The sequence below is a fragment of the Nestor notabilis genome, unplaced genomic scaffold (genome assembly GCF_000696875.1).
Source record: "Nestor notabilis isolate BGI_N333 unplaced genomic scaffold, ASM69687v1 scaffold1415, whole genome shotgun sequence".
NCBI classification, from domain to species: domain Eukaryota; kingdom Metazoa; phylum Chordata; class Aves; order Psittaciformes; family Psittacidae; genus Nestor; species Nestor notabilis.
The window spans coordinates 9,766-24,549 of NW_009929637.1; the positions used below are offsets into that span (position 1 = coordinate 9,766).

At 41.2% G+C, this 14,784-nt stretch overlaps 2 protein-coding genes across 2 annotated transcripts in view; one reads left to right on the forward strand and one right to left on the reverse strand.

Annotated features, from left to right (window-relative positions):
- MSH6 (mutS homolog 6) overlaps window positions 1-4,479 on the forward strand; it is a 12,860-nt gene extending 8,381 nt beyond the window's left edge. Inside the window, exons 4-9 of the mRNA XM_010015064.1 lie at window positions 190-455; window positions 1,013-1,130; window positions 2,551-2,640; window positions 3,516-3,670; window positions 3,841-4,040; window positions 4,398-4,479. Of these exons, the coding sequence (XP_010013366.1) occupies window positions 190-455; window positions 1,013-1,130; window positions 2,551-2,640; window positions 3,516-3,670; window positions 3,841-4,040; window positions 4,398-4,479 (911 nt within the window). The remainder of the gene's footprint in view (window positions 1-189; window positions 456-1,012; window positions 1,131-2,550; window positions 2,641-3,515; window positions 3,671-3,840; window positions 4,041-4,397) is intronic.
- A 56-nt stretch (window positions 4,480-4,535) lies between these two features.
- The window catches only part of FBXO11 (F-box protein 11), a 37,000-nt gene continuing 26,751 nt past the window's right edge, over window positions 4,536-14,784 (reverse strand). The window contains exons 11-22 of the mRNA XM_010015062.1: window positions 13,505-13,722; window positions 12,839-12,924; window positions 12,661-12,755; window positions 11,124-11,246; window positions 10,934-11,019; window positions 10,510-10,586; window positions 10,253-10,396; window positions 9,215-9,325; window positions 7,976-8,083; window positions 6,685-6,793; window positions 5,970-6,068; window positions 4,536-5,891 (exon numbers count right to left, since the gene is read on the reverse strand). Of these exons, the coding sequence (XP_010013364.1) occupies window positions 5,762-5,891; window positions 5,970-6,068; window positions 6,685-6,793; window positions 7,976-8,083; window positions 9,215-9,325; window positions 10,253-10,396; window positions 10,510-10,586; window positions 10,934-11,019; window positions 11,124-11,246; window positions 12,661-12,755; window positions 12,839-12,924; window positions 13,505-13,722 (1,386 nt within the window). The 3' untranslated portion in view covers window positions 4,536-5,761. The remainder of the gene's footprint in view (window positions 5,892-5,969; window positions 6,069-6,684; window positions 6,794-7,975; window positions 8,084-9,214; window positions 9,326-10,252; window positions 10,397-10,509; window positions 10,587-10,933; window positions 11,020-11,123; window positions 11,247-12,660; window positions 12,756-12,838; window positions 12,925-13,504; window positions 13,723-14,784) is intronic.

Here is a 14,784-nt window from a genome sequence, read left to right on the forward strand (position 1 = left end):
AGGAAAGACATTGTGAATATCCTCACCTTTTACTTGTTCTTTTGGGGTACTTCCTGTGTGTTTTCCTTACAGGAAAACAAAATGGAAAATTATGTTTACAAAAATGCTGTTGAGTGAGTAAATGCATTCCAGTGAATGAGTAAAGAAAGGTGAAAGTGTGACTTACTGGAATTTCTCTTAATCTTATAGATGTCTTGATGTCCCTTGCTAACTACAGTCAAGATGGTGATGGACCACTGTGCCGACCTGTAATTCTACTGCCTGTGGATAGTGCTCCTCCCTTCCTGGAACTTAAAAATTCACGCCATCCATGCATTACAAAAACTTTCTTTGGGGATGACTTCATTCCTAATGACATTGTGATAGGCAGCAAAGATGAAGATGGCAGTAGTGAAGCTTCCTGTGTCTTAGTAACTGGCCCGAATATGGGTGGCAAATCTACGCTCATGAGACAGGTGATGGTCTATTTGACACGGAATGTTCCAGAGTATATTTCTTTGCATAAAGGAATTGCATGACTTGACTGTTTATAAATGTCAGAGGAGGTCCCATTAGTGGCCTTCAGGGTGTGCACTGCAAAGACAAAGTATAATCTGGTAGAATACACCCGTGTTTAGGTGGTAGATTTTCTACTTTCACTTCAGTGAGGGGAAAAAGCAATAGAATATCTCTTCCAAGTGGCCTTATCCGTATCCAGGACTTGGTATCATCTGGGAGAAGATACTTCTGCAGGTAGAACTAGATGAAAATAGGTATCAGCAGCAACTGGGAAAGCAAACAGGGAGTTTGCTTTATAAACACTGCTTGCTGTGACAGCTTGTGTTTTGAAGGCTTTTGGAGTAGTTTAGTCTTACTTGGGATTACAATGCTGCAGCCTGGAGCTGTTAAAACAGTAGGAAGCTTTATGTACTCCAGCTTTTGTTTTAGGGGAAATAGTCTCATTCTCCTCATTCTGGAACCGAAGCTCCAAGCACACAGTAAAAATGTGAATGTTTTCCTGTTTGTTCTGCAGGCTGGTCTCCTGGCTATAATGGCTCAACTGGGATGCTACGTACCTGCTGAGGTCTGCAGGCTGACACCGATTGACAGAGTGTTCACGAGGCTTGGTGCCTCAGACAGAATTATGTCAGGTGAGTGGCTGAAATCCAGCTCTCCGCAGTGCTTTTGCTAAGGAGGGAGTTTCTTTTCTTGCTCTGGGTGGCAACTGGAAAGGGATCATCTGTTGATTTTGCAGGGAGAGCTGGGAAACCGATTTGTTGTCTCTCGTCATTCAGAGCAGAACCAGGGCTGTAGTTATCCTTCACTTGTTTGATGTGCTTGTCCTCTGTTATGTTTGACAGACACATATGATCACTTTTTACTAAGTTTTAATATTAAAACCTGCCTTCCACCTGGGTGCAAGTCTAAGGAGTACCTTTTTGGATAGTTTATAGTTGATTGTGTTCTACTTACATAGGTATCTTAGTTTCTAAGTGTTCCGGAGTAGGACAGTGATGTGCAGGTAGCTGTTGTAGAGGAGCTGGTTCTGTACTTTCCACGGTAGCCACTTTGTAATGGATATCAACAGGACTTTTGTGAATTAAATGTTAAATAATAGCAATTTTAATTACCGGTGTGATTTTATGGGTTTATTTTCTAAAGAGAATAAATGGTTATTCCTAAACACTGTTAAGAACATACTCAATCCTAGGAATTTCTTTAAATTAAGCAGCAATCCTGATTTTCTGTATTAATAACTTATGTTGAAAAATTTAGGTTTGAGCACAGTGCTCATGCAGCCCAAGTACAGGACATAAATACTTGCCTGCTCTGAAGTTACATTAATTGCTGCTGTGTGTGATTATTTGGGATGAACCTTCCAAAGCACTAGTAAATCTGGACTTTACACATGTGGCTTTATCACGTGGAAGGGTCTGAATAATTGCGTACTTCTGCTTGTGAGCTGCTAAACAATAATTTTGGGTCTAAATTTCAGGCCTCATATTACCTGGGTTGATGGAACTCCCCAGAGATGTTCAGTCCTTAGCAGGAGTGTGTTTCTTGTGCCATACTTCACTCAAGTAGAGTACATGAGTATTAATTGTCTGAATAATTAATTACGTGGTAACACCAACAACCAAAGCAGTATGTTTAGTCTCTTAAGTCTCTTTTTAAGCTTCTCTGCTTGCTTTTTCACAGAGAAAAGCTGCACACCTTGGGCCTGACTTGTGCGCTTAAGAGCACAGATTCTCCCCATCTTGTATCCTTCATGCCCCTCTTTGTCCAGCTGGTACCTCTGACCAGTGATGTTAAAAGATAGGAGGTGTCCTAAAACTTAATTAATTGTACTTGTGCCAATGCCTGCACTCTTAAGGAACTTACTTTTTTTCTGGCCAATGGAGACTGTTTTCATACTGGGAAAAAAGCAACTCTCTGTTTAGTTCATCTTCAGTTTCCTGTCAAGTTTCATTTTAGCTGGATCAGGATTCTAGTGCAGCTTAAATGGGGGTTTAGTTGTGGTTTTCAGGTCTTTGACTGCTTCATGGAGGTTTTTTATCATTTCTTTTAAAGGTGAAAGTACCTTCTTTGTTGAATTGAGTGAGACTTCCAGCATTCTCCAGCATGCAACAGAGCACTCCCTTGTTCTTGTGGATGAACTGGGTAATTAATTGGTCTGTGTTGTAATAGATGGAAACTAAACCTAAGGTTAAAGGCTATCTGTAAGGCTGTTGGGCTGTCTAAATGACAACCAAAACCACAGGGGCCATTTTACCGTAATGCTCCCGATGTTTAACTGGTCAGTATCCATGTAATTCTCTCCAAAACACACTTCTTAGGTGCCCTGGGAACTAATGCCCCACCTTCCACCCCCCAGTCATTATTAGCCTATTTCTAGCTGAGTTTTCCTGCTTTCCTGTGGATGTTTATTTGCAGCAAACCTCGAGCAAGCCAGCAGCAAGTCTTGGGGGAGCAGAAATGTCATTTTCTGCAGTGTGGAAGAGTGGGATTGTCACAGGGCAAATATTCAGGTCACTTCATGCTGAGGCTGGTGGCTGTCACCACTCACTGCTGTTTGTCAATCTTCCACACAGCGAGGAGGGAGGAAAACAACACAAACTGATAGGGTCAGTTTGTGCCTTGGCCTACAAGAAACCTGGAGAGGGGCTTTTGACAAGGGCCTGTAGGGACAGCACAAAGGGGAATGGCTTTAACCTGACAGAGGGGAGATTGAGATGAGACATTAGGAAGAAATTCTTCCCTGTGAGGGTGCTGAGGCGCTGGCACAGGGTGCCCAGAGAAGCTGTGGCTGCCCCATCCCTGGCACTGTTCAAGGCCAGGTTGGACACAGGGGCTTGGAGCAACCTGCTCTAGTGGAAGGTGTCCCTGCCCGTGGCAGGGGGTTGGAACTGGATGAGCTTTAACATCCCTTCCAAACCATTCTGATTCTGGGATAGATGGCAAGTAATGTATTGCATTTGCCTTTAGGAAAGCATCTTGTTCCTGAGCATGCCAAAGCTTTCCCCTTCTTCCTCCAGGCAGAGGCACGGCTACTTTTGACGGAACAGCTATAGCCAGTGCAGTAGTGAAGGAGCTTGCAGAGAAGATCAAGTGCCGGACCCTGTTCTCCACACACTACCATTCACTGGTGGAGGACCACGCACACAATGTGGCTGTGCGCCTGGGGCACATGGTAGGTGTGATGTTGGGACCACTGAGGTGCAGGGTTTTACCTTGTGGCTGGTGTGTCTCCGTGTCCTGCACTCCTCTGCCCAGAGTCACCTTGAGGAAAGGATGTGATGGTTCATGTGTCTATCAATAGGTAACTATTACATACACTGACTTGTAAATTACTCTTTCTAGGCATGTATGGTTGAAAACGAGAGTGAGGATCCAAGCCAGGAGACAATTACATTCCTGTACAAGTTCACTGAAGGAGCATGTCCGAAGAGCTATGGCTTCAATGCAGCAAGACTTGCTGATATTCCAGAGGAAGTTATTCAGAAGGGGCACAGAAAGGCAAAGGAGTTTGAAAGAATGACCATGTCACTGAGGGTATTCAGGTAAGGCCTTGGTTTCCCAGTCTGAAGTCACACATTGGTTAGCAGGCATCCATCTTAAAATTTGGGTGGTGGCTTTTGCCCATAGCCTCACAGCAGAGGAGGCAGTTAGAACTCTGTGTGAATACCTAATGTTCTTCACCAGCAGTGAGGAAGTACTAAAGCCTGACTGACTTACACAAGGGCAGATATGATGAGTAATGTGGTATTTTAAGCCCCTGCTAGTCTCTAGGGCTCAGAATTGAGTCTGCATAGAGGTGGCTGGGAATTGAGCAGCTTTATACCAGAGACAGGATGGCATCTGTCTGCCCTAAGCTTTAAGCATCTGCTTTCAGTAAAGCTGACTCTGATCTCCCTCAGGTACCTGTGCCTGGTAGTGGATGGTGCAGTGAGGGATGGAAACGCTGTTCAGAAACTTACCACTATGATCAACCATCTGTAAGGACCCCAGTGGCTTTAGAATCGTGGCTTCTCAAAAAAAGGTGGTATCAGACAACGTTATGATCTAATAAACTTTATTTTTTAAAAATGACCATTTTTCCATTGTCTTTCCTAGGAAATTAAACCCTTTAATTCTTACCTACCCTCTACATAATGGTTATTGAGTACTCCACAATATATTAAGTCTAGATGTTATGGTACATGCATACACTTTCAGGCTGTTGATTACCCACTGTCACCAATACACATAAATGGAAAAAAGCTATGAAACTGGATAGGGCTGTATATATACTTGTCTCAGCTTCATTAGAGCAGGAAATTGCTGTGATTTCCAGCAGGTTACGTAAGTAATGTCCGAGACTGTTCAAAAAAAACTATGAACAGAGTAAAGTACAAGACTGTTTTGAGGAGACTTTCTACCGTGTACTTTAAAACATAGTAAAATTTCTTTCACAAAACTTAGTTACATGGGTACTTTGTTTTATAGTGCATTATAGTCTAGGAAGTCTCATTAAAACACTCGCTCTCTTCTTCTTTGTTAGGGTGGTTTGAGTACAGACTATTGCTGGGGCAGGGGAGGAGATTATTCTAACTTCAGAGGACACCAGAAAAATTGCTGGATATAATTTAAGATTAGTGTTTTCTCTTTCATAGAAAGAACGTACATACTGGGACATGAGTACAGTTACAGCAAGTCTAGGTGTGCTAACAAAACAGGACACATTCAAGTACAATAAGATTTTTTTTTTTTGCTTGAAATTAGAAACAAACTACATGAGATTAAAGCATTAAACTCATATTTCTCAATCTGAATAAATGTTAAAAAAAATCAAAAGAAATGCAGAAGTGCTAGCTCACATTTTTTTTTTTACCATGTTACAAAAGCAATTGGTACCCATGTCCATAAAGGCAGCAACAAAGAATGCTGCTTGTCTACAGAATAGTACTACTGCAAATTGGACTGCGCTTCAATGCTACTTGTAAAAACACCAGCTTTCAGAAGTTGGTATCTGTACAAAATTGCAGCTTATTTTTTTTCTTCACTTCTGTCCCTTCAAAGTCTTTGTTTTACACAGTAATGCTAAAACGCCCAGTTCTGTTATCCTGAGTCAACATATTGCCACTTTCTTTTTTGGTAGGTTGAGCTCCATAGTGTCAACACCTCACACATCCGCTTTAACACAGTGTCTTTCTGCAGAAATGGGCAAGTGTAACTTCCTCCAAAAAAAAAGGTTTGAACAGTTATGCTATTCGAATGGCAGGACTTGCTTTCTGAAAGGAATTCAGTTGTGCTGCAATGTATTGGATTCTATAGGTGGAGCAGAGTCATATAGTGTGTCTGTATCATGTGTAGGCTCTCCAGCAAGCGTACAGGGATTGGACAGTGTTCCAGCACCACAGTCACAGAAAAACCTGCAATGAGAGACAGCTCTTTACTTCCTCCTGCACTGGCACTGTCCCAACAGCTCAAAGTACTTGCTCAGAACATACCTATCGTGTCTAATGAATTCTACGTCATGTCCTTGATGGCACTTCTTAATGCAGTTCACGCATATGGCATTGCGGTCCGTGGTGTTACAGGTGTGACATCTGAAGGGAAACATCATGTTAGGCATGAATCAAAAAGGGCTGAGCTCAAGTGAAGTGCTGGGGGAGGGTCTAGGGGCAGAACAGTGCTAAGAGAAGGATATACAGGGAAGGACTACTTGGGCCTACAAGAAATCTGGAGAGGGACTTTTACACAGGCCTCTAGCAACAGGACAAGGGAGAACAGCTTTAAACTGATTTACATTAGATATTGGGAAGAAATTCTTCCCTGTGAGGGTGCTGAGGCGCTGGCACAGGGTGCCCAGAGAAGCTGTGGCTGCCCCATCCCTGGCAGTGTTCAAGGCCACGTTGGACACAGGGGCTTGGAGCAACCTGCTCTAGTGGAAGGTGTCCCTGCCCGTGGCAGGGGGTTGGGACTGGATGAGCTTTAAGGTCCCTTCCAACCCAAACCATCCTAGAGTTCCATGATCTTCCTCAAGCCCACAGTAAATTCAAGACAATGGGAACTTGTTTAAACCCTTTTTGTTGCAGTTGAGGAAAAGCACACGTCTATGTGCCAATAGACATGGCAACTGTATTAGGGGTCTTGCTAGAAGAGAAATTGTGTTTATTTGAAAACCTGACTACAGGTGATGGGAAAAAAAAAAAACCCTGTTACCTGTAGAAGTCATGCATCGGATAGCTGGTGTAACTGGATATCTTATATAAACACTGGCCTCTACTGACAGCTTTTTCTATGGCATCTTGATTGTTCATTATTTTGTTATCTGTTGGGGGGAAAAACAGCCAAGAACTAATCACACCTGGATCGATGACTATTTTAGTTCTGGCACTGAAGCACATCAAATCCTCCATGCCAGATTAGAAGGCAGATGCCCAGATTGTGCAGTGCACTCCTCGGACCAGACTCTGCATGCATTGTATAAAATACCTCATCAGCCTTCAATTAATATTCTCTGTGAAGTGATCTATGCATAAATAGTTAGAGAGAAAGAAGTCTTTCTCTCAGGCTGAAATTTTCTGTCGAGGAGTCTGAAATCTGAATGTTTGAAAGCCTCTCGGCTACCCTAAGGACTTTGAATAGTCCTTAGAAAGCAGAGAAGTATAGGAATTTGGTCTGACCACCTCCAGCATTTAAAAGACGTGTCCAAGGCATAGTGAATTTGATAATCCTCTCTGTTATTCACCTACTAGATCTACTAGCGAGTTCCAAAGTGTCCCTCAAACTAGTTTTGTCCACTCCCAGTGGCATCACAGCACTGACTGATGCAGCTTGCAAGTCCAGGAGCTGTGAAGCAGGGAGCCAGAGCTCATGTTCATGTGATCTAAAGAAAATAAAGGTACAGCCAAGTGGGTAAAACCTCTGCAAACTGAACCTTTTTCTTCTAGAAAAACCTCCTGGAGCTGCCAAGCATTCAAGCTATCACTCCAATCTCCTCCAAGAGGATCCTGTCTCATGCACACTTCCCCACCAAACATGGGAGTTTTATGTATGCAAACTGTTCCTGTTTTCTGAAAAAAGGGATTTGGGATTGTGAATATTAATGCTTTTAAGATCCTACAAGCCAAGCGAAGGATGCTTCTCTGCTGGACACTTGCTTTCAGACATGTGACAAAGGACTTCCCACTGTACTAACTTGGAATTTGAGATGGCCCAAAGTACAGTAACCAGCTCAGAAACAGTTTTGAGACAGAACAGTTAATAACAGAGTTCTGATATGATAGAAGAACCTTAAGTTGCCTTTAACTAAAGCTATCTTAGATTTTTAGACAAGGTAACTTAAGTTACTGCCTTATTACCTTCAGCTGAAACTCTTAGTGTGAACTCAGCTTAAAGTGGTACCAGATCTGAGCCAAAAAAGGTGAAAAATAGCATGGTAAACCCAAACCCAGCAGCAAATTCAAACCTGCAAAGTGAACAAATCCAACCAGCGAGGGCTCAGGCTCACCTTTCATTGTGACATTGACCCCAGACGCGAGAAATAAACCTCCAAAGCGGTTGTTGAAAATCTGATTGCCTTCTAACGTTGCAGTTGCATGATTTGTTATTTCAATACCTTTATTGGGCCAGGGGAAGAGAGAGAAGAAAGTGGGGAAGTTAAACCCTTAGTGACTGTGCATTTGTACCTCTTGTCATGAGCTGTAGCTGGTTCATTTTTCTTTAAAGCCTCATAAACTCGGGGGAAAAAGGAAAATGACACAGCTGGAAATTACATTGTCATTTGCTACAGAACTGAGGTTCAAATACTTCTGTTGCATCCTTTCAGAGAGCCACAGCTGGCATGTGTGCAGTCTGGTCATAACAATACATTATTACTTTATCTGATAATAAAGCAGCATTATGACTGTATATTTTCAAGAGGGATATGATTTTTGTCATCTTCATGTATATCGGGAAGTTCTTGTCACATACCTTACCCTTTTTAGAGTATTTTAAAGAAAAAAGGTTCTCAAAATGGGTAACCTAAAATTCATTTCTTTAACTCTCAGCTTTTATCAGTAACTCGTTTCTTCCAAGTCATTTGTCCAGGACTGCTCTTGACAGCAACCTATCCTTCCCCCCCACCACACTGAAACAACACCTTTAGAGGCTCTTCTCAGAAAACTTCCTTCTTCTGAAAGAAAGATGGGAGAAAACTCAAGAATGCAAATTTAGTTGGTATGGAACGCAAAACGTATGGAACTGCAACCATTAAACAGCAAACTGCACAAAAATCACTACCAAGCAATCCTCATCTCTTTTGGTGTAAGAAATGCTCGTTTTAATAATATCTCAAGTTCGCAGAGTGAAAAAGTTGAACTTGAGATGTAATTTGGATATCTTTAAAATGTCTGTTTGCTGTTTCCTAGGTTTCAAAGCAGTGATAAAACATTCAAGCCAGCATCTAGCAGATCAACTATTAATGTCCTAGACAGATACGCCTCAATTACTTCTAAAAGAACACCATGAAAAAGTATTTCACAGAAAAATGGGAAGCAGAACATGTGTTGTTCCTCAACATCCAGTAATTCCAGAGACTGCTGTAAAGGTATTCTGGCTACAATTCTGAAATGATTTCTAGAATACATAGAAGGATATCCCCAATCCCTGATAAAACACCGTAATACTGTGGGGTAAACAAATTCAGCTTTGTGAAGAGCTCACTCCAAGCTCTAACACTTCAAGACTTGATTTAAACAACACAAACCTGCAGCAAATCCATCAAATATTCGGTTTTTCCTTAGCACAGGGTGGCTGTTGGTGCTGATAAGAACACCAGCTTGAGCATTCCTGAAGATATCGTTCTCTTCCAGGAGACCTATGACAGACAAAACACCACACTGGAGCTGGTTAACATTTCCTTACCTGTCACCATCCTGTGAAGTATTTGTAAAAGAGCTCATGTATCATCATCCTGCTAATTCCTTTCAGTTGGGGAATACCCACCAGTAGCACTGAAGTTAGCGAGACAAGTTTAAAGTGATCCTCAGTGTATAACCATGTCTTTTTTCAGCATACATAGAGAATTTGGGGTCATATGCACCACTACAGAAAACCCTGTTTCACTTTGGGGGAAAAACTAAATCTTTAAGCTTCCCAAAGTTTTCTTCCATTTCTCTAACATGTTTCTGTTCTTGTCTTTTAGAAGGAGCCGCTTGCCAAAGCAAGGCTTAACCTGCATTTTTGTTACTGCAGGACAGGGCTAAAGTGCTTAACTTAGAACTAAAGCTCATTTACAGCAAGTGATTACCTACAAAATACCAGAATCTGGTATCAGGACACGCAACAGTCAGGGGATTTCAGGGGAGGACCAATTCTAAGTTTACAAGTGTACCTCCTTGAATGCGTCTTTACTTTTACATCACCACTCCCCCCCAGTAAACCTTTGACACTGGCTAAACCTGAACTATTCAGATGTAGGATTTTGACTGTATTACTCGAATTAAATACTGTCTTTCAGTCAAATGACAAAGCTTACAAAAGCAGATGGGATAGAAGGACTGTCCTAAGCGGCAATCCAAGAGTCATCTTGGATGAGATTAATTACCTCTCTGCTTCCTACAGATCTCAGTATTACTGGTAAATAAGTCTAAAAGCACCAGTGTGTGCTCACTGTAACTACTTCATTACTTCAGAAGGTGAGAGCTAGGTTTCTAAAGAGCACTTTATAAAGGACACTGCTTAATCTGAAATGAAACTCTTATCCAGAATATTCAGTATATGGCACAGTAAGGGAAAAAACTACCTCTTCCCCCATTAAATATACAGATGCCTCCATCTCTTCCATCATGGATTTTATTTCTTCTTAGTGTAGGATTACTGTCTGTTTTAATCCATACACCAGCCATTGCATTATCAAAAATCTCATTGTCTTCTATAAATCCAAGCCCTAAAATTGAAGGAAGGGTGGAAAAAAAAATAAAATCAAAAAGGATAATAAATGGGAAAAGGTAATATTGCAAAACATAAACAGTTCTGGATAAACGTGAAGAACAAACCTACCAGAATTATAGACAAGAATACCACCATTCTGACCACCCCAGATCTTGTTGCGTCTGATTTTGGGGTTGCTTCCAGTTCTAGAAAGAAATGTAAGCAATGAAGTCATGTAAAACAGTTTACTATCTCCCATTGTTTAGAACGCCTCTAAAGAGGCACCTCATAGGTCTCTCCGCTTAAACATCTTACTAAAATAGAGTTATTTCCAAACATATAGATGTATTTTAGCTTTACAGACTTCAAGGGCCACACATTCTAGTCAACATCCAGTATATTATAACAGAACTTTTTTCTAAGTTGAAGGAGAGGATATTCAGACATACTGGATTTCCAAAACAGTTATTTTTAGAAACAGGATGACAAGAACAGTTAAAAAGACACAAAACAAGCCACATCTGTTTTGATGTCAAACCAGAGTACACTTTACCTTATCTGCACCCCTGAGTACATGTGATTATAGATGTCATTGTCTTCTAAAACGCCATGTCCATTGTCATAAAAATAAACTCCAACCTAACACATTGAGAATTAAATTATTAATTCCAAAGTATGAAGTATAAAAACACAAAAGAACTTTATCCTCAACAGCCCCCTTGCAGCCACAGAGTAACACTCACTTGTTTCCCACTGTGTATTCTGTTTCTCCTCAAGACTGGAGTGCTCCCTGTTGTCACCCAGACTCCAGCCAAAGTATTGCTGTAAACTTCGTTTTCCTCAATCACACCTTGTCCTTTTTCATGCTAAATACAAGACAGTTTCAGAGTTGAGATAACCTGCCAACAGCCAATGCTGTTTTCCTGGCTGTACCCATCCCTCCCCAACACGGCTTCTTTACCAGAGCACAGTAATTCTTTTTTGAGTACTTTTTTTTAACAGCACATCATGATGTTGAATATTTGCCATGAAACAAAGACCACTCTGCATGTAAATCACTGGATCTTGGGCTTGTTCAGCCTGGAGAAGAGGGGGCTCCATGGAGATCTTGTAACATTCTTCCAATACCTAACAGGGGCCTACAAGAAATCTGGAGAGGGGCTTTAACAAGGGCCTGTAGGGACAGGACAAGGGGGAATGGCTTTAACCTGACAGAGGGGAGATTGAGATGAGACATTAGGAAGAAATTCTTCCCTGTGAGGGTGCTGAGGCGCTGGCACAGGGTGCCCAGAGAAGCTGTGGCTGCCCCATCCCTGGCACTGTTCAAGGCCAGGTTGGACACAGGGGCTTGGAGCAACCTGCTCTAGGGGAAGGTGTCCCTGCCCGTGGCAGGAGGTTGGAACTGGAGGAGCTTTAAGATTCCTTCCAACCCAGACCATGCAGTGACTCAATGATCTCAAGGCTCTGCAGTAGTCTTTGCAAATCTCTGCAAGCTGCTGGTAGAAGAGGTACCACCTCAGTGCCAACTCTGATGAAAGCTGATGCACTCAGCATGCAAACCTATAGCCAGCCCTGTCCACCAGACTGACAAAAACTTGGCATGTCTCTCAGAGTAACTATCTTTACCATGTGCTGCGCTTAAAAGTAAAGCAGCAGTATTCTTGGTCAGGGTAATCTGTTCTGGTTAGGTTTACAGAATGAAGAGATGAAGCTGCACACTTGTAGCATTAGCTGAATCACAGGTAACTTTTGGCAGAAAGATGGACAAATTATCTCTCAAAGTCTGTTTAGGTGAACCTGACAGCTCTTTCAGTTCAATTAGCAGAGCCCTTGCACATGCTGGGAATCTCAATCTTTATTCCTCCCTTTTACAATACAGGACTGTACAGCAATTGCAATGTATAGCATCCTGAAGGCAAAAACCAAATATTTTCTGAGGTCAGTGGAAAGCACATTACACTCCAGAAGAGCTGAACAGATGTCTATTTTTTTACATAATGACAAACTGCTATGAACACTAAGCCTTTAAAAACCTTTAAACCAAGAAATGGTGAAATCCTGTCATCAATCCAATTTTACATCTTTTACTTGGTAACAGAAATAATTTAGTGACATTCTTTTAAATATCAGTACCAGCTTCAGTGTATTAGAATTAGCCTAGTTTATAACGTAAGAAGTTCAGTCCTTTAAAGTATAATCAAACATTTTACAGAGCACCCTTTCCCAACCTTGATATGAAGAGGAAACAAGGTTGTATGCCTGCTTGTAGGTAATACTCACTACGTAAATTCCACCATGTTGACCATCATGAATCTTGTTGTGTCGAACTATGGGACAGCTGTTTGTTCTAATCTGTATTCCTGCTAATGCATTACCTGTTAACAAATAAATGTTACTGCAGACAACTCATGTACTGGTTTGCCTCAGAATTCAACAGGCAATAAGCGTATCAGCTTACCATAAATGTCATTTCCTTCAATAAGGCCTCTTCCATCACCAAAGATATAAACACCACCTTGGTTCCCATTAAAAATTGCATTGCCCCTAAGGAAGAGAAGTAGCCACATTATGAAATTATTATAATACAGCGTACACAGGTATGTAGTGCCTAGGACTGTAGAACAGCCAGATTTAAAATAGAGAATTTATGTTCTGTTGCTTTGAGAACTTCCAAGTATACATGCAAATTAAAAATGCAGTTCAACCAAACACAAAACAGCAATTTCATTTTCATACATATACAAAAGTACTTTCAGTTCATTATAAATAGAATCATAGAGTAGTTTGGGGTGGAAAGGACCTTAAGATCACCTAGTTCCAACCTCCCTGCCATAAGCAGGGACATCTTCCACTAGACCAGGTTGCTCCAAGCCCCTGTTGTCCAACCCGGCCTTGAACACTGTCAGGGATGGAGCATTTACAATTTCTTTGAGCAACCTGTTCCAGTGCCTCACCACCCTCAAGTGAAGAACTTCTTTCTTATATCTAACCTAAATCTCCCCCGTTTAAGTTTGAACCCAATAATAAATTAAATAATAAATAAATGACATAAAATTGCACTTCTCCAATCCCCATCTAATCTCTTCTTCGAAGTAGTAAAATACCAACGAGGGAAAAAAAATACCTTATTGTTGGGTCACTGTTTGAGGTAATCCAAACACCTGCAAAGTTGTTTGCATAGATTTTGTTCTCGATGAATTGTCCTCTTCCTTTTTCATGAACATAAATTCCTCCAGTCTGGCCGTGATGGATTTCACACCGAACTACTGTAGGGTTGGCATACGCTTTCACTTCAAAACCTGCTATCCTGTTTCTGTGTATGTTGCAGCTTTCAAAATAACCCTTAAAACACACACAAAAAAGAAATGCAGTTTCCTGTAAAAGTCCTTTTTAAAATTAAGGCTATTCCTCACCCTTCGTCCCCTCTAAATACAATCCTCATTTAAAAGAAAACAGTACCAAAATTGACAATATGTAAATACTTACATAGCTGATTATTTCCCCCCGTCCCCAAAAAATAAGATAGTGTTTCAATAGACACTGTGTTTGCATTGCTATTTATTATTACCCATGGAATATCAACAGCAACTGTGGATATAGCACCTCAAAGAGGACTGAATGTAAGGTTTCCTTAGTAGCTCCTAAAGAGCAGACTCCTGTTTAAAGGCCATAAAGCCCACAGGTCCAATACGAAAAGGACAGTGCTATGGAGAAGACTACCTACTTATTTTCAAACTCAGAACCATACATATTTGATAAGAATAGACTGATTTAGTAAAAAAGGTCTTTAATTTTTTTTGAAATCACTGGTAAGAATAAATACATATGGATGTGAGAGTAATTCTTCTAGGGCTGGATTAGTCTGAGCAGCAAACTGGTAAAGTTTCCCAACTCCTCCTTTTTAAAAGGGTGCACACTTCCATTTACAACGAAACTGTATTTAAACAAAGGGTTTATAGCTATGAAGAAAAAGACAAGAAAATGTTCCACAAAGCCATCCTGGGCATGCTTTTTCTGCTATGCCAACAAGCACTTGTGTAGCAGCATGAAAAACTGGTCCATCTGAAAATTCACCTGGCAAATGGCAGATTATTTTTCTGACACAGTTTTGGAACATTTTAACACTAAAATTCAACCTGTTCTTTGAGGAGAACTTTAATGGTATTATATGCCCATTTTTCCCAATTAGAAGAAGAGAAACTGAACAACTGAAGGAGAAGCAGCATCTCTTACTGGAGTTGGTGGACAATCACCAAGTGACTTGTTACAATTTGTGGATGACTTGGATGCAAGCTCTGGAAAGCTCTAACCCAGACTATTTCCAGCGGGCAGCTGTGGAGGGCAAGACTAAAAGCAGCACAGATAACATTCAGAGCAGTAGCCTGCTGCTGACAAGCAACCAAA